Source organism: Ipomoea triloba, chromosome 5, assembly GCF_003576645.1.
Source record: "Ipomoea triloba cultivar NCNSP0323 chromosome 5, ASM357664v1".
Lineage (NCBI taxonomy): Eukaryota > Viridiplantae > Streptophyta > Magnoliopsida > Solanales > Convolvulaceae > Ipomoea > Ipomoea triloba.
Window position 1 is genome coordinate 2,102,475 of NC_044920.1, and position 19,369 is coordinate 2,121,843.

At 32.0% G+C, this 19,369-nt stretch overlaps 2 protein-coding genes across 2 annotated transcripts; one reads left to right on the forward strand and one right to left on the reverse strand.

Annotated features, from left to right (window-relative positions):
- Positions 1–4,054: 4,054 nt before the first annotated feature.
- Positions 4,055–5,125, forward strand: LOC116020960 (protein SLE2). Its single transcript, XM_031261538.1, has 2 exons — positions 4,055–4,206; positions 4,934–5,125. The coding sequence occupies exons 1-2, from the start codon at positions 4,089–4,091 to the stop codon at positions 5,092–5,094; spliced, it is 279 nt and encodes a 92-aa protein (XP_031117398.1). The 5' UTR covers positions 4,055–4,088; the 3' UTR covers positions 5,095–5,125.
- A 4,753-nt stretch (positions 5,126–9,878) lies between these two features.
- On the reverse strand, positions 9,879–13,123 carry LOC116020959 (F-box/FBD/LRR-repeat protein At5g22700-like). Its single transcript, XM_031261537.1, has 5 exons — positions 13,039–13,123; positions 12,211–12,287; positions 11,043–11,912; positions 10,806–10,949; positions 9,879–10,403 (listed from the first exon to the last, which is right to left on the reverse strand). The coding sequence occupies exons 2-5, from the start codon at positions 12,250–12,252 to the stop codon at positions 10,107–10,109; spliced, it is 1,353 nt and encodes a 450-aa protein (XP_031117397.1). The 5' UTR covers positions 12,253–12,287; positions 13,039–13,123; the 3' UTR covers positions 9,879–10,106.
- Positions 13,124–19,369: the final 6,246 nt, after the last annotated feature.

A 19,369-nucleotide genomic window follows, 5' to 3' on the forward strand; every position in this document is an offset into this window, starting at 1 on the left:
ATTTGAGTAATAATTATTTTATATTATACATGTTGTGTTATCAATGATTGTCGTGAGTATCGTCGACAGTTTGAAATAGTATTTTGTAACTTTATATCTAGATCAGTTAATAATGCTGCCCATGTGTTAGCTAGGGCTGTTCGTTCTAATTCTGGTTCGTCTGTTTGGCACTTTTCTATTCCTACTTGTATTGATCTTTTAATTTAATAAAGGTCGCCTTTGAGACTTTGATTTTCAAAAAAAAAAAAAAAGAAGTAAGAATTTTGGATATGATAAATTACTAAATGTAATCATGGTAACATTTAATTAAAATCTAAATGTAATCAAACTTATTTCTTATATTACACAAATATAATGTCTATATTCATTATTACCATTGAAGAATATAAAAAAAGATATTGTATACTTGTTCATTGTAATAATAGTGAGAAAAGACAATATAAGTTATAACGGTATGAGTGTTTTTGTCCAAAAAATTGTATAGCACAATTCTTAAAGCATAATGCATGTATACAAAAAATTAACAGAAAAATAGATATAAATCAATCTATAACTTGTATTGATACTTATTATGTTTTTAGATATGAGATATTATGGAGTATCTTTTGTTTAGTAGAGTTTTTAATAAAGTTTTAAAGATATTTTTTTCATTAATAGTAATTAAATTTTCTCTCTTCGTCCTATTTTATGTGTCTGGTTCGGTTAACGAGGCTTGACTGAAATTATTTTTAATTCAATTTTTCATAATATTAAGTTTAGTATTAGTATAAAAAAAATTTATATATTTAGAAACTACACTAAAAGTACTATTAAACGCACAAAAAAATCAAATTAAAAATAAGTAAAAAAATAATAAAGAAAACAAACAAATAAGAAATAGTTGGTTTGACCAACAAATAGTAAGTATAACAAATAAAATGTGACAAAGGGAGTAACAAATAATTTCAGAGGTTTTTGGTGATTGTTTATAGAACAAGTCGAAATTAAACAACAATGATCATCTCAAACACCAGTCTCACCCTATTTTAGAAACCTAATGACTCAGTCTAAAATATGTTAAATACAGGGTCATGCTTAATTATATTATTGTCAAACACTACCTTAGTTTAGCTCGTCATACATGATCTTTAATTTCTAGTGTGATTACATTTTTTTATGCAATTTGCGAGCTATTACATAAAAACAAAGTTTAACCAATGCATATTTTCAAGTAGAGTTACAGGTTTCTCTTGTCGAGAGAGAGAGAGAGGGAGGGAGGGCGGGAGAGAGAGAGAGAATTTATACGAAAAATCAAATGTACAAATAGGTATGATTGTAATAATGTTTACTGTATATATTTTATGTATTAGTCAACATAAACAATTCTATTGCTATGGTTTGTGTACAATAAACAGAGTGTGTCCCCTTCTTTCTACACGGGTCAACATTTATACTATAAACTTGTAACGGTTACAATAATGATAGCAACGACCTCCAAATAAGTGACGATGTCATCCATAACTCCTATCTTTATTGAGACGATGCTCTTAATGCGTGAGCTCTTGTAACTGTTTCACATGTTCTCTACTCCTGACTATGGGTTAGACGCACGGCTTGAATCCAATATCTTGTCTCCCGTCAAAAGTAAATTGACAGAAATATCATCAAATTCATTCAAAAATCAATTTTATAATGTAATAAAAAATGATTGCCAAAATGCCAACGCATGATACAATGGAAGCCAAAACTTTACAGTTCAGGACTATAAGTACATCTCTGTATTATTAAATCATCATTAACATTTTTTTTTTTAATTTTGAAAGAAAGAGAATTATAAAGAATAGAAACTTGGACCGCCGTCGCTGGTGACGTATTCAGTGACGGTGGAATTTAATTTATTTGAAGATTTTAATTATTATTCTTGTTTTAAATTCCCTTTTTAATTGGTTATTATATACTCGGGTCTCGGTATATAGTGTACATTTAGGTGGAAAGACGCCTGACTAAGAAAGAGTCTGAAGTCAGATATTTATGTGGACTTCTACAGTCAATTTTGTTACTTAGTCTTCCATTGGTATATTACTAATTTTGACTGACGACTTTTTGCGTGTTTGAGCAATTCCTCGCTCTTTTCTACCGGTTCCCGACTGTGAAACTTATTATTATTATTATTATTATTATTATTTTAAATTTTTTTATACATTAGGGCTCTATTGGGTATTTTTTTAAAAAAAGAATTTATAACTTATTTTAAGTTACAAATAAGATAATTTTATTTGTAAATAACGGTTGGTTCTTCGTCATTTAATCCAGTTCATTTGAAATTTAATGGTGAGAAAATTTATTTTTCTAATAATCTAGCTACGCGTTTATTTTCTTTTGTATAAAATGCATTTTCTTAAAATTTTCTTTCTTTTTCAATGCATCGCACGAGTGAAAATACTAGTTTGGAAATAATATAAAGAGAAAATTACAATTTTGATCCTATGACGGGTCTTGTTAATTTCAGTACTCGATTTAAAAAACTAACCATTTAGTCCCGTAACTATGTAATTTTAACACATTTGGTCCTCCCGGCCAAATCACTCGCCAAATGTTGCCGAAAAAAAGTAAAGGAAAATGTGTCAAATAGGCCACTGAACTTATCGCTTTTGTGCAATTGGGCCATTGAACTTAAAAAGTGTGCAATTCAACCATCAAACAAGCAAAATTTGTGCAATTGGACCATTTTTACAAAAATTTTCTGGTAAAATTCAATTATATTACTAACATATATGTATTAAGAGTGACATTTTCTTCTACCATACTAGTTGGAAGTCAATATTGAAATGTTTTTAACTCAAATTGAATTAAAATTTTTTGTAAAAATGGTCCAATTGCACAAATTTTGCTTGTTTGATGGTTGAATTGCACACTTTTTAAGTTTAATGGCCCAATTGCACAAAAGTGACAAGTTCAGTGGCCTATTTGACACTTTTTCCAAAAGTAAATATTTTAAATTGTTTATTCATGTGGGCAAAACGGTCAATTTAAGTGAACATTTCCAACAACGGCTTCTCCGGCGGCGATGGCAATTCAGAACGACCAACGAAGAAGAACACTGAAATGGCGTCATCGTCTCAAGCATCTTCTGCACTGCAACCACTTGTAGCCGACATAATTGCCCTTCTGTATGGATCAATAGAAGCTGAAGAAAGGGATTACGAAGTTCTACGACGAGTCTTCCATCGCAGGCGTTGTCTCCCTCTCCGACCTTCGTGCCGCTCAGATCTGTATGATCGGAGAGGCCCTCATTTTCACCTCCGTTTCCGAGCTGGATGGGCTACTACGAAATTGCCGTTGACTACATCCAACCGTCGTTGCTTCGCCGAAACCTCTGCTACTGTTGTTGGTCAACGTACCATCGTCATCATCTACTGCTCGCTGTTGCCGACAGTTCTTCGAGGGAGATCTATCGCCATCATTCGAACTTTCATCGTCCATCCCTTTTACGATGAACGGCGGTGGCCAAATGAAGGGGAATAAAATAAAAATAAAAATAAAATGGAAGAGAGATGAGAAGAAAGTGGAGAGTACCGGGCTTTACATTTTTTCGGCGACGATGAGCAGGTGCAAGGAAGAAGAAGGTGACTTGAAATGAGCCTTTTCCCATGAATAAACAACTTAAAAATATTTACACTTTATTTTTCCGTCAACGTTTGGCCTGGAGGACCAAATGTGTTAAAAGTTACATAATTATGGGACTAAATTATTAATTTTTAAAGTCAAATACTGAAATTAACAAAACATATAGTCACAAGACTAAAAATGTAATATTCTAGTATAAAAATGTAGAGAAGAGTAGAATGTGGTGGATCGGGGGAGACTGCCACTGTGGCGATCGGATTAGTGTCAAAAACATGAACATGTGTCATCCTGCGAACTCCTTACGTGCAATTAGCGACTTATCGAATCCGCGTCATCTTGCCAGGTGTCATCCCCTCCGCCGTCTCCATCCCGTATAAATTGCTGTCCTTCTGTCGTCCCCAGAAACCATATATGGTCATATACTACGTTAAAATACGACATTGAAAATCATCGTTTGAGGACATTAGATCAATTAAGTAAGAATGGCTTCGCAGCAACAGAACAAAGCTGAGCTTGACAGGAGGGCCAGGGAAGGGGAGACCGTCGTCCCCGGTGGCACCGGTGGCAAGAGCCTGGAAGCGCAGCAGCACCTTGCTGAAGGTCTCTAATTAACATTTACCTTTTAACGTCGTTTAAATTTTTTTTAACGTCGTTTAAATTTTTTTAAGTACTCGTGGTTCTTTTCTAAAGTATCTTAATTCTTTACAGGGTAATATTATTTTTATTTGTAAAAAAAATTTATTATTCTTACAAATGTAGCATTATACTTTTTTTAAAAATATTTTCAGCCTAAATCATATTTAAACTTATTCAAATCATATTTTAAATAAAATGAGAATTTTCTTTAATGTGATAAAAAGTAATGTGATGGGTAACTTATTTAAAATGGTTAAAAATACAAATTTGTAACAGTTTTTTTTTTTTAAATCAAAGATACAAATTTGTAATAGTTTTCTTTATTTTTCTTTGAACCAAAGATACAAATTTGTAACGGTTTTCTTTAATTTGTTTTTTTTGAACCGCTCAATTATGAGCAATTTAAGTTTTACTTTCTTATAATTCTTTATTAGTTAGAATCACAATGCCAGTTTGTTCAGTACGTATATATACACTATTAGGTAGTAATTGTGAATTTTCAATTAATCAAAAAACTGTGATTTAGGTCATGGTTTATTCGCATATAACACATGATACATGCATATAACTCAGGAAGTAATTCTCTACTATTATTCATAAAATAGATGAATCAGATTATATATATATATATATATATATATATATATATATATGCGCTAATAGAAGCATGTGTGTTGAGGTGAACGTACAGGAAGGCAGAAAGGAGGGCAGACACGGAAAGAGCAGCTGGGAACGGAAGGATATCAGCAGATGGGACGCAAAGGCGGTCTCAGCACCGGAGACGAGTCCGGCGGGGAGCGTGCCGAGCGTGAAGGTATTGACATCGATGAATCCAAGTTCCGAAACACCTAGAAGATCTAACCACCCTACCTAAAATCAACAAACAAACCAGACAGACATTACCTAGGATCGATATGATAATGTTCTTTACTTTGTTTCGGCTAATGTAATAATGATAATAATAATCGTCGATCATGCACGGGATCCGTACGTGTTGACGGGTATGCCCGGCGTGATCGGTGATGATGTTGTAGTTCTTAGTTTAGTTAGGGTTTAGTGGTCATATATATATGCGTGTTCCCAGCAACATGCATATATATGTTCTTAGCTTTAGCTAATAGCTATGTAGTGTCTAGGGGTTTTATGTATAATCCCTATGTCTGGTCTTTTATGTGCAAATTTTAGGCTTCATAATGGATCTTCAGTTTCTTACAGTTCTCTGTGTCTGTGTGGATTTTCTCAGAAAAAATAATCCCTATGTCTGGTCTTTTATGTGCAAATTTTAGGCATCATAATGGATCTTCAGTTTCTTACAGTTCTCTGTGTGTGTGTGGATTTTCTCAGAAATTCAAATGGGATTAATTCGAGATCATTGTACACTCACTCAAGTTTATACTGGGTTCTGACTTTTTTAAATTAGAGGTTATAAGTTTAAATTTTAGTAGAATCAATTTAAATTAGAGGTCAGAAGTTATAAATTTTAGTGGGATATTGATTTTTTTATCCCAGTGAATTGTCAATACTCTATCCAAGAAATCAGAGTTATAATTATAATTAGCGATACTTTATCCAAAAAAATTAAATAATAGGAGTTATGATTATACTGTCCTTGAATGGAGGGGAGTAAGTAGGCTCATAAGAGAGATAGGAGGTCATAACTATATTGAACTATCCAGATTTCTCGGGCCAATTGAACTATCCAGATTTTTCGGATCAAAGCGTGGTCGGCATTCGAGTGTGACCCTCACTGCGCCGAGTCTTATATTGTATTCCAAGACGTCGTTGACTGTATTTTTGTAATCTTGGAGCATAATACTTGGAGTATTCCTCTAAGAAAGATAAAGAGTAAGAGAAGCAATTTGAACGGTACCACACCCTACCACCTATAGGCGGCCCTCCATCACACTACAATAGCTCATGTTCAGAGGAGGCCAAGGTGGTCGTGGTCTAACACTAAACATTACCATAAAGCAGCCTTTCCAATAAACATTGTCTTAAAGTAACCTTTCATTTTCAAATTTCATCGTGGCACACCCCCTATATATGCAGATAAATAGAAGAAAGGTGGACTATATCATCAACTTCTTCCATTTGTCTAATAAAAAATCAAAAAGGAATGTCATGCCTAAAAAATTGTGGATTTTTCACTCTTTAAACGATTTTTCACTCTTTAAACGAGAAGCAAAGAAGTTCAACAGAGATTCATAGTTGCATTCACTTCTTTCTTGTTCGTAGACAAAGCGAATTCGGAATTCATTTCAAGTAAAGTGGTAAGGTAGGACGATATTCGATGAAAAAGACAGATTTTATGAAAGTGGTTCTGGTAGCTCAGCTGGTTAGAGCAACGAACTGAAAATCCACTGCACCCTACTAGCTGGGCTGGTGAAAGTGTGGGGACGAGGTGAGGAAGGGAGCGGTTATAAAAAAGGCGTATGTGAATGAGATATGAAAAGTAAAGCGTGTTCAACACAAACAAATTTCTAAAAGAGCTCATTACTAAAAACATTCTATGACTAATAGTCGAGAGAGCAAAAATTGCACAATTACACCCCTACCCAATTTACCTTTTTATTATAGCTTTAAAATTTCTTTCTGTCTGTAATGTAAATAATGTTGCAAATGTCATTGGAGGTTAATGTATCTTTCTCTCTCTGTCTGAATGTGCCTCTGTACAAGGCACGTCAGACCTTAAACAAACGAGTTCTACTATATTTTAAAATTCTACTTCCTTTATGACAATTAAGGATATGATATTTTTATCATGTGTGTTTCAAAAAAGTGTTTACATCAAGAATTTTTTTTTTGAAAAACACATCAAGAATTTGTTAGAGGGATAAAGTTGGAAATAAGGAGTGAAAATTCATGTAATATTTTCCTAAATAAACAACCTATACTAATTAACAAAAGAGTTCTATTATATGTACTCTCAAATTTTACTCTTTCACTTTTACACCTTGACGTGGTAGTTAGACAATGATGGGTTATTTTCATCCTGTGAGTTCCAAAAAAAATCTACATCAAGAATTTGAGAGTAAAAATAAAATTTGGGAGTCCACATAATAATTTCCTAAACAAAATCCAAAACAAAACCACCTGGTTGTAGAATAACACCAACAAATAAAGCTTTAAAAATTCACAAGTTTGGTCAGTAAATTACTAATTCTTTTCGCTAACTTTGCTATTGAAATTGATCACGATATTGTCAGTGAAAATTCTAATTATAGTGAGAGCATCCATACGATAATTAGGTTACTTTTTGGAGTTCACTATTTGAGCTCATCAACCTTTCAGATTTGACTATTGAACTTTAGTCAATCCAAAACTACTCGTTATAACTAACTGTTCGATTAGTCGTTTTATCTTTCAGTCTTAATAACCTTCAAGTCAAGGTCTGATCCTTCCACCAGGAATAACCTTCCGACCTTCAAATCTTCAACTAACTCTTCAGTCTTCAAGTCGATCTTGAACCTTTTGGCTATAACTTTTCGAAGATTTCATTTTTCAAGCTACCGACTTTCCATAGGCTACCTATCGGATTGAACTACTTTTTGATATGTTTACTTTTTGGTTAGTATAATTCACTCCTAAGATTAACCGTTCGAATGTTACAATGAAGAGAACTTATATTTAGAAAAATAAAATTTTGGGACCTAATTTCTTAACTTATTTGGTATCATCAAAATATAAAGTACAATGTTCATAATATAAGGACTTCACAATGGAGGTGAACGAGGGCTTAGTGATCCGTGTGGCAATGGACGAAATGACTTCAACTAGTACTGTCAAAGTGGACCGGCCCGCGGGCTAGGGTTCATGCAACCCTAACCCGCCCCGCGGGCTTGGGTTCATGCAACCCTAACCCGCCCCGCGGGCTTTTTTATTTATTTATTTATTTATTTATTTTTTAATTTTTATCCTCTCTCCCTCTCAAAGTTCAAAAAATTAAGTGATGATGATGATGATAAGGCCTCACTTATTTACCAGCACAGAGCCATGCAAATAAAAAAATCGGCCCTACTTGGTCTAAGGCAATTGCAACAGCGCGAAGGTGGTCGCGGAGTTGGCAGCGAGGATGCGGGTGTGGCAGTCGTTCTCGTAATGGCAACGGGCATTCGTCTTTAAATTGTTCTGGTGGTTGTTGATATCTTTACAACCATGCATTTCTCAAAATAACAATCTCCAAGATGTCTATTCTTAGATGAATTTATCCTCAACTTGGATTCCTTTTCATGTTCACTTGTAAAAATCATTTGACACAAAAACAAGTGTATCCAAAATTAAACTAAAGGAGAAAGTTGAATGTTTTTTAGTATGTACTATCAACTCTATTATGAGTGTAATATCTATTCAATATACTTTCTCAATCAATATGTAGAAATAAGAGAACTAAGAGTCATGTAGAACTAAGAGTCAATACCCCACCATTGGGGTTCAATCCTGTGACCTTACTTCAAGGAGAATTACAAATGTGTCAATTGAACACAAGGTGTTTGACATATCATAATTGAATTTAATTACACCATTACTTTTTTTTTTTTAAAGTTAAACTTAGGTGATCCCAACTTTGTCAGACTATAGAACCTCGTCCTAGAGCCACTAAGGGGCCCAAGGCCGACCTCGAGGCACCCAAAGCCAACCTCGAGGGGCCCTAGGCCAACCCCGTAGGCGGCCTCAAGGGCCCAAGGCCAGCCCTGAGCAGCCCGAGCTCGGCCTAGGGGGTCGGCGATGCCCATGAGCTCGGCCGAGCCAACCGAGGCCCAATCAAAAGAGACTGTAACCTCCCACCCATTTCACATGGGGCAGTTACATAAGAGTTTTAGTATAAATAATACTATTCATCTTGTCTTATCATCATCTTCTTGTCTTGATATTACATATTTTGTACTCTCATAATTCATTAATACAAGATTTTGTCTCTCAGAGCTATACACCTTGTCTTTATCATTTTCCTTTAATTATTGGATTAAGTAATTTAGGCTACCTGGGTTAATTTAATCATCGAAAACAATAATAGTATTTGGTATAATTATAATATTTATACCATAATAGTATGATTTTGATTCATATTGGGTAAGGGGCAAGTAGGTAAGTACTAGGTGAAATAGAAGTTTGTATGTAATGAAAATTACAATTATAGATAAAATTATGTGTGTTTCTTATATTTATAACTTTTAAGAGAAAATAAGAAAAAATATTTTTCACTTTTTAAAATGAAAAACTATAAAAAGAAATATGTTTTCTATTTTTCATTTTTCAAAACAATAGATAATTTTTTCGAATTAGTAAACGGAGCCTATATGTTTCAATAATATTATTTTAAACTAAAATTTAATTCAAAAAATCAAAATATTTGATTGTACTTCATCATAAAATTGCTTAGAATGACAAATTAAAGTAGACAATAATAATAGTGATAGTTGAGAAAGTGTATAAAAGTTGCACACTTCTAAGTCTATATCCATTACTATTCAAAGATATGAATTGAGTAAACCACACTCCTATTTCAAGATTAATAGTCGAAAAAGTGCACAGAAGTTGCACATTTCTAAACCCATCACCCCCTACTATTTCAAGATTAATAGTTGAGAAAGTGCACAACAATTGCACATTTCTAAACCTTCACCCCCTACCCAACTTATTATTAAACAATTTTAGAATCTAATGTCTATCTGTCTGCCTGCAATGTAAATAATGTTGCAAATAATGTCTCATTGGAAGTTAATGTATCTATGTCTGTCTGTCTTTATGTGCCTCTGTACAAGGTAAACCAGACCTTAAACAAACAACCTATACCAATTAACAAAACCACCTGTCTGTAGACTAACACCAACAAATAAAGCTATAAAAAAAACCCACAAATTTGGTCAGTAAATTACTAATTCCACACCTTGTGGAACCCTTAACGTAAGCTGTTGGTGGGCATATCTTCTAGCAGTTTCCTCAACCTCCACGGGCCGAGAAGAGTGCTTCAGGATCTGGTTGCGGGGATCGATCACCAATTTCTGGAGAGCAGGAGCATTCTGGATGAAGTACATCGCGATTTCAGCATCGCTAGGGCGCCCAAAATACCCGCAAATCTCCACAACCTTGAGCGACTCATGACGAAACGCCTCGCCCTTGAGCATCCTTCTCCTGGTCTTCGTTGGACACAGCCATATCAACTGCACAGCAGCACCCGAGTAAGGAAAACGATCGAGTTACACGGATTGCAGAAAAGGCGAGCTCAGACTACATACCTTTATCACATAAAAGACCAGGACATAAACATAGTACTTAAATGCATTCATTCGACAAAGATGTTAATAAATGTCAATTTAATGAATTCAATGGTTTGAGAATATATAATCTTCTTCCCTAAGAAGTAACTACAGTTACCCTGTGCAAATGCTTCCCTGAGTTCTTAACAAGGCAAATTCAGATGATAAATTTGTGAATCCAAAGATGAGTAGGCTATACTTGGAAACAACCAATGTGACAGAGAAAATTTTTCTTTCACATTAAATTTAAACCGAAGGATTAGATACGCTATTATAACTTGTTATATATGTAGTCGAAACACGCACCTGGAGCACAAATCTTTCCAAATGAGGAGAGTGTTGCAGCAATGATGTGAACTGAAGAAGAGATTCATCATCAAATGCTCCAATTTTCAGCACTAACTCCTTGAGTTTGGGCAGTTCGGGAATATTTGAGAAATTCACAATTGCCTGCATAGAAAAAAACAAAAAGACGAGTTAACAAAACATCCGAAAAGAAAATGGCAAGCTCCTATTTCCAACAAAGAAAATTTGCCTACTAACCTGTGGACGATAGATAACTAAAGTTAGAATCTCCAGCTGATTAAAGCAGCAGGCAAGCTGTCCAAAGACATTGTTCTCTAACCCAGAACGACCCATCCCTACCGAGACCTCTTCGAGTTTTGGGACATTTTTGAAGATAAAAGTAACGGCAGGACCCAAATAACTCAACGACGAAAGAGTTGTGTCTTGGAGCTCTATAGTTTTTAAGCCCAAGCAGAAGACAATCTCCAAGGAGTTCAGCTTGAGAGCCAGACCAACGACCTTCACATTTACCAAGCCCCCCGAGCCATGCACTGACAAAACCTCAAGAAGCGGACAGTGTAGAAGGAAAGACTCCAGCACTTGATCGCTCACGTTAACGCACCTCAGAGAAAGGACTGTTAGAAACCTCAAGCCGGTAAAAGCAGCCATATTGGACTGCCTACTAATGAAAAGCTTAGACGGGAATGTATAGTTACGCATGGTATCCCGAATACTGTCTTCATACTCTAACAAATCCAGCTCGAGCCTCTTTACATTCTTTGAAAGAGCAACTTTTACCCAGTTATCAATGGCGGATTTGGAACCCTTGTCCAGATCAAAGCTAATCTTGAATGAATCGATAACAAGGCCATTATGCTGCCTAATAACTCGATTCACCCAATTAACGTACTTGATTCTTTCTGTGTTCAGGGACTTTGAAAATATGTCTCTTCCACCCAATATAGTTTCACTGTTAAACTCTAATCCAGCAATGGACTTCCACAGGTTCCTCCACCGCCTTGAAAAGATGGCAGTGGCAACAGCCTCTTTCAACGGCAGGCAAGACAGTACAGAAATAAGAATTTCATCCGGTAATCTACTCATAAAATCACCAGCGTTGAACACTTCCTATACGACAAAAGTTTAAGCAAGAACATGAACACGGGTGAGAATTCAAACTAAAACATAAATCAGACATAAAATAATAAACGAATCTGGACTGATATTTGAGCCCAAAAACAAACAAATCACATTGAAGCAATGCAAAGCACCCACACAAACCTATCATTCTTCAGTTCAAATTTAAATTAATCCTAAAACACACTTAAATTAAATCGGCTATGGCAAGCACAAGCAAGAATTAATACAAAAAAATAATTGAATTTATAACTCTTTCTATCATTAAAAAAAACTTGGCATTACTAACCACGCGAAGATCACAAAGTCGAGCCCTTTTCCTCCTTGACATGTCAGATTACTAAGGCAATCACCAACAGCAGCAAGCTGCAGACAGAAAATCAAGAAAACCTTAAAATCTCTGACCTCAACAACATAGATACACTCAAGCATACATACACAGGAGGTATAAACACACAGAGTCAGAGACAACATAGATACACTCAAACATACATACACAGGGAGTATAAACACACATTTCCTCATTGAAATGAGGGATTACTAACCCCAATCACCAATCACCAGCCAGCCACAACTGCAAACATAAAATCCAAAAAATCTTAAAATCAGGGCAATCCCATCCAAGTTGGTTAGGCTGCTGACTTGGTAACCAGTGTTACAAAGTCTACTCCTAATGTGAGCTACCTGGTTTGAGCCAATCAGTTATGGGCAACCAAGATGGTTTAGCTCAGATATTTTGGCAGGTAGGGTTACAAGGTAGGGTTTACTTTGTTCACCCTCAGGCAGTGGTCGCGAATTTCCTCAACACAAAAACCAAAAATCCTTAAAATCTCTGACCTCTACAACATAGATACACTCAAACATACATACACAGGGTGTATAAACGCACAGAGACAACGCAGATACACTCAAACATACATACACAGGGAGTATAAACTATAAACACGCAGAGACAGAGGATATCAATAGACAAACACAACCACACATACATACTTCGTTGGGTGGAAATGTAGAGAAATCTTTATGAATTAACGAATTTGTAAACAAAATAAAATGGGTTAATCAACCAGAAATGATCGACATTGAAGAAAAACAATGGGAGGAGAGGGAGAATTACCTTGGATCGATTAAGGAGAAGAGTACTGTAATCTGGAACTTCAGGAGAAGAAAAACTGAATTTGGTGCAATTCGGTGGCACTTCCGCGCTCTGTTGTGTTATATAACGCGCTCTGTTGTGTTATATAACGTGACAATTCGGTGGCTCCGTTAAATGATTACTTATCATTCATTGTCACGGAAATTATTTAATAATTATAACCAGCTTGGTTAGCGTGAGCAATCATGATTACTTATCATTCATTGTCACGGAAATTATTTAATAATTATAACTAGTTTGGTTAGCGTGAGCGATCATGATTACTTATCATTCATTGTCACGCAAATTATTTAATAATTATAACCAGCTTGGTTAGCGTGAGTGATCATACACTCTCCCCTTAAAAAAAGTCGTGAGTTTGAACTCCTCTTGTATGAAAAAATCAATCTGATTAGCGCGGAAAATCAATCTGGTTAGCTCTTATATAAAACGGGTTAAAGATGTCTCATACAATTAGAGTCTGAACGGGGAATGTGCCTCATACAATTAGAATCTGCTCAGGACACCTCTCGTGTGACCAGTCCAAAAAAATTATTTAATAATTATTGAGTTAAAAATTATAATTAGTTTATATTAAATATATGTATTGGCAACACAAATTACAGACATAGGTAAAATAATTCAAATTTACTAGAAGAATATTCAAGAAAATATGAAAGAGTTGATCCTTACATTTTCAAAATTAATATTTGACTTCAAAATTGTCTAATTTCAATTCTCCTATTTTCTTTTGTGAAAATAGCAATTTTACCATTTTCGTTAGTTTTAACATTTGTTGAACTTTATTATTTTTAAAAATTCCAAATTAATATTTTAATTTAATTTTCTTAATTAATTAATTTCCATCCTCACATAGGAAATTATAAAAATAACTTAATTTGTTTCCATTGAGAGTTGAGCCCAATTAGTAAAAAATGAGTTATTGTTATACCATGTAACAGGGTATTTTTAGTATTGAAATTGTGAATTTCTAGAATATAAATTGTGTTTCTACGTCAAAGCACATAAATTGTGTATGTTAAAATTGTGTGTCCGTAGCATACAAATTGTGAATTTTTAAAAGATAAATTATGAACATTTAGTATGTAAAGTGTGAACATTCAAAATTCGAGTCCACTTTGCAAGGTGGACCCAATCCACATAATAATTTGCGGTGAAAAAATTAAAACATTTATACCTCGTAAAATTATATCTAAATATTTTTTTAATTTTTAGTGTCAATTAATATAATTGGATACAATTGCCATAAAATATAAGTGTTTGGTATTAAATCGTCAAAATTTAAATGTTTGGATATAATTGTTACAATACACAAAGCCACAATAATCTATACAACGTAGATACGCTCAGGGATACATACACACACTGTTGCAATTCAGTGGCATATTGCTGGCATGCTGATCTTTTATTTTAAAAGAAAATAAAACTTGGTAACTGATGAATTTTACTTTAATTTGTTGAGGAAAATATCTCAACGATATTCCCAGAATAGTAAATTTGTATTTCCAAAGTAGTCTTTTAATTTAATTTTTTACTTACTTAATTTCCATCCTCAAATAGAAAAATTATAAAAACATTTAATTTTTTCCATTGTGAGTTGAACCCACTTTTTTTTTTTTTTGTTTTTTTTGTTTTTTTTGGGGTTTATTTGAAACAGATAAATTAATTTCGTAAAATTAGTTTTATTTGTAAAAAATTCAAACAGTTATAACTTGTAAAATTTATATCTAAACCTTTAAATTTTAAATTTTTAATACCAAAGTTATGTATATATATTGTAACAAGGGAAAATCAATATTTTGGTCCTTCAATTGTTTTTCAATTCTTTATATCTTGTAACAATTATAATATTTAACAAAAGAAAAACCCCAACATAACCTTACGTTTTTTAATTGGGTCACACATTGATTTTTTTTAAAATTATATTTTAAAAGCATAATGTATCAAAATATTTATTTCATATAACTGAAAATTATAAATCAAACTCAAAAAAAATAAATATCTATAATTAAAATTATATTTAAACATTATAGCCACCAAACTAATACCTAAATCAAAAGAATTAAATTACTTTTACGGGGCGTTTGGTTAGAGGAAATGAATTAGGTGGAAACGAATTGCAATTTCATGGGAAAAGAATAATGCGAGAATAAAGTGGGAGTTTAATTCCAGTGTTTGGTTTGCAATAATATAATTACTGGAAATTTCAATTTCAATGTTTGGTATACATGAGAATTGAGAGAGAATAAGTAGTATAAAATTCAAATGCTCATTGTTGTCGTTTTTGTTGTTGTTGTTATTATTATTATTATTATATTGTTGTTGTTGTTTATAATTGACAAATTAATTCATTAAATTGTTAGAGTTGTTGCATATAAAGAATGCAAATTATGAAGACACATATAAAGAATTCAAAGAAATATATACGAAAGTTGCTGTATATTAATAACGCATATAAAGGATGTAAATTTTGAATAGTTGTCGCACATAAAGATTTAAATTAAATGAACATACACAAAGGGAAGTCGAATTGAAGAATAATACACGCTATAATTTAGAAATGAAAGTAATGTATCAATTTTAGGTTAAAAGAAAGGGAGGAGCAATTTTGTCTCAGAACTATTTTTTTTCTTCCTAAAATCCATGGAATTAAAATCTAGGGGTATGTGATTCTAATTCCATGAAAATGAGGGAATTGTAATTCCTTCCAACCAAACGAAGGGATTTTGTTGCATTCGTAATTAGGTGGAAATTAATTATTAAGTGGGAATAGAATTGTAATTTCCTTCCACCAAACGTCATGTTAGAGCAAATTAATATAATTGGATACAATTATCATAACATACAAATGTTTGGTATTAAATTATCAAAATTTAAAAGTTTGTATATAATTGTCCAACGACATAAATGATATGTTTTTTAAAAAGGAAATATTGATACTGCATTATTCTCTTAAATTTATCTCTTAATTAATATACACATCTTGATGCGAACACTAGATGATTGGTTCATTTTGTATCTATTAATTTATGGTTCATTTTGTATCTATTAATTCATAAATGCAATAAGGTTTAAATTAGCCACTGAACGTAACTTGAAAGTGTAATTAGGTCACTAAACAAAAAAAAATACAATCAGACCACTGAACATTCTAAATGTATGCAATTTCACCTGATAGCAGATTACTATGCATTTCATCAGGTTACTTGCTTATGTGGACTGAGAGTTGACATTTTAAAATAATTTTTAATAATAAACTATTAAAATAATTAAATAATTAAAAAAATAATATAAAAAAGCACCCGCGGCCACCCCCTCCCCCCTTAATAATATCCTTGCCACCTTGATAGGAAACCTGTGGATGAATCAAATTTAATTACTTAATTAATTAATTATTATTATTATTATTTACGGAAACTCAACTTTTTTCACAAAACAACTTTTGCTTTATTATGGTGTGTGTTTTTTTTAATTATTTAAAAATTTTCTTTTAATAGTTTATTATTAAAAATTATTTTAAAATGTCAATTCATCATCCACGTAAGCAAGTAACCTGATGAAATGGATGGTAACCTGCTATTAGGTGAAATTGCATACATTTGGAGTGTTCAGTGGCCTAATTACATTTTTTTTAGTTCAGTGCCTAATTGCACTTCTGGATTACGTTCAATGGCCAATTTAAACTTTATTCCTTCATAAATTAATGTTTTAGTTTTTTACTTACTTAATTTCCATCCTCACATAGAAAAATTATAAAAATATTTTAATTTGTTTCCATTGTAAGTTGAACCCATTTTTTTGTTGGTTTATTTGAAACAAATAAATTAAATTCATCAAATTAGGTTTATTTGTGAAAAAATCAAACAGTTATATTCACTTTTCATCCCTAAGTTATTATCGACGTCAAACTTTTCGTCCCTTTACTAATAAAACATTAGGGACGAAATTTGCAATTTTAGTATAACCCAACGACGAAAGCTAGTGCAACGTCAATGATAATTTAGAGATGAAAACTGAGCATGACCAACACTCATGGACGAATTTTACAATTACACTATAACTTAAGGATGAAAATTACAAATTTTCCTAAAAATTATCTAAACCTTTACAGGGTGTTTGGTTTGAGGGAATTTAAATTCCATTCCCACTTAATTCTCACCTAATTCCGAAGGCAACTAAATTCCTTCGTTTGGTTGGAGAGAATTGCAATTCCCTCGTTTTCATGGAATTAGAATCCCATGCCTCCCTTGTGATTTTAATTCCATGGATTTTAGGAATAAAAAAAGATACTCCTGAGACAAAATTACCCATCTTTTTTAACCTAAAATTGATGTCTAACAATCTCTTTTAGCTAATACCGTGTATTATCTTCGACAACTATCAACAAGAAAGTCGTTCCTGAGCAAGTAATAATCATTTTAGGTCAACCTTAATCAAGTATGTTTACTCAAAACTCTCAAATATATTTTACAATGTCTAGTTCAAGAGATACGGTATATGAGTGGTATTTGAATTTAATATGTTATATTTTTTGTGTACTTGTAATTTAATAATAATAATAATAATAATAATAATAATAACAATAATAATAATAATAATAAAAATAATAATAATAACAATGGACATTTTGGACTTTGTACTACTTATTCACATTCAATTCCCATGTATACCGAACATTGGAATTGAAATTCCTAGTAATTTTATTCCCTCCAACCAAATACTGAAATTTAAACTCCCACTTTATTCCACGCTATTCTTTTCCCATGAAATTGCAATTCATTTCCCACCTAATTTCTTCCTTCCAACCAAACGCCCGGTTAAATTTTACGGAGTAACAATTTAATACCAAAGTTTTTTTTCTTTGAAAATATTTAATACCAAAGTTAAGTATCTATATATTGTAACAATTATATCTAATTAGGCGTAATAATATTTGAGAATTTAATACTGATTCTTTGTATCTTGTAACAATTATAATATTTAACATAAGAAGAAACCCAATATAACCTTACATTTTTTATTTGGGTCAAACACTGATTTTTTTTTAAATTATATTTTAAAAGGCATAATGTATCAAAATATTTATTTCATATAACTGAAAATTATAAATCAAACTAAAAAAATTATATATAAAATAATATTTAAACATTATAGCCACCAAAACTAATACCTAAATCAAAAGAATTAAATTATTTTTAGTGCCAATTAATATAATTGGATAAAATTATCATAACATACAAATGTTTCGTATTAAATTATCAAAATTTAAAATTTTGGATATAGTTGTCCCAAGACATAAATCACTGTTTTTTTAAACATTAATAAGTCTTTAAATTAATTTTTATTCATTTTGTAATATTTAGTATTTTAAAGCTACTAATTAATCTTGAATACAGCTAATTATATTTTTACCATTTACAAAATATATCTTAAATTTATCTCTTAATATACACATCTTTATACGAACACTAGATGATTGGTTGATTTTGATTCTATTAATTCATAAATTAATGTTTTAACATGTATAGAGTCGGTCAATTTGAGAACAACCAATAAATATCTATCGACATATAGATTTACACATCTACTCCTAAAATAAGAATATATATGTTGAAAATGAATGCTATTCACACCAAGATTATGTCTAAATAAGTTTGTAACTCTATGTATAACATCCAAATTTATAAATTGTAACTTGTTGTCATGTTGCGTTTTGAATAATTTAAAAGGATTATCAAACATAATTTAAAATAGTTTTTTTTTCAAGATACATTGATTCGATTAAAATTCAAAACATTAATTGTAACGATAACAGTATTTTGTATAATTATAATATTTATACCATAATCGTATGATCTCGCTTCATATTAGGTAGGTGGGCAACTAGGTAAGTATTAAGTGAAACAGAAGTTTGTAGGTAATAAAAATTGCAATTATAGATAAAATTATGTGTGTTTTTTATATTTAAAAATTTAAAAAAAAAGAATAATAGATTTTTTTTTAGATTAGTAAAAGGATCCTATATGTTTCAATAATATTATTGTAAATAAAATTTTAAATTTAAAAAAATTAAGATATAGATATATATATATATATATATATATATATATATATATATATATATATATATATATATTTGTTTGTACTTCATGATAAAATTGCTTAGAATGACAAATTAATTTTTATTTATTCAAAATTTGTGAGTTGCTTAATCATATTATAAGTTTGTTGGGATTATGTATGTACATTAGGACCAATTTGCATGGGGGGGGGGGGGGGGGTTTTTTTTTTT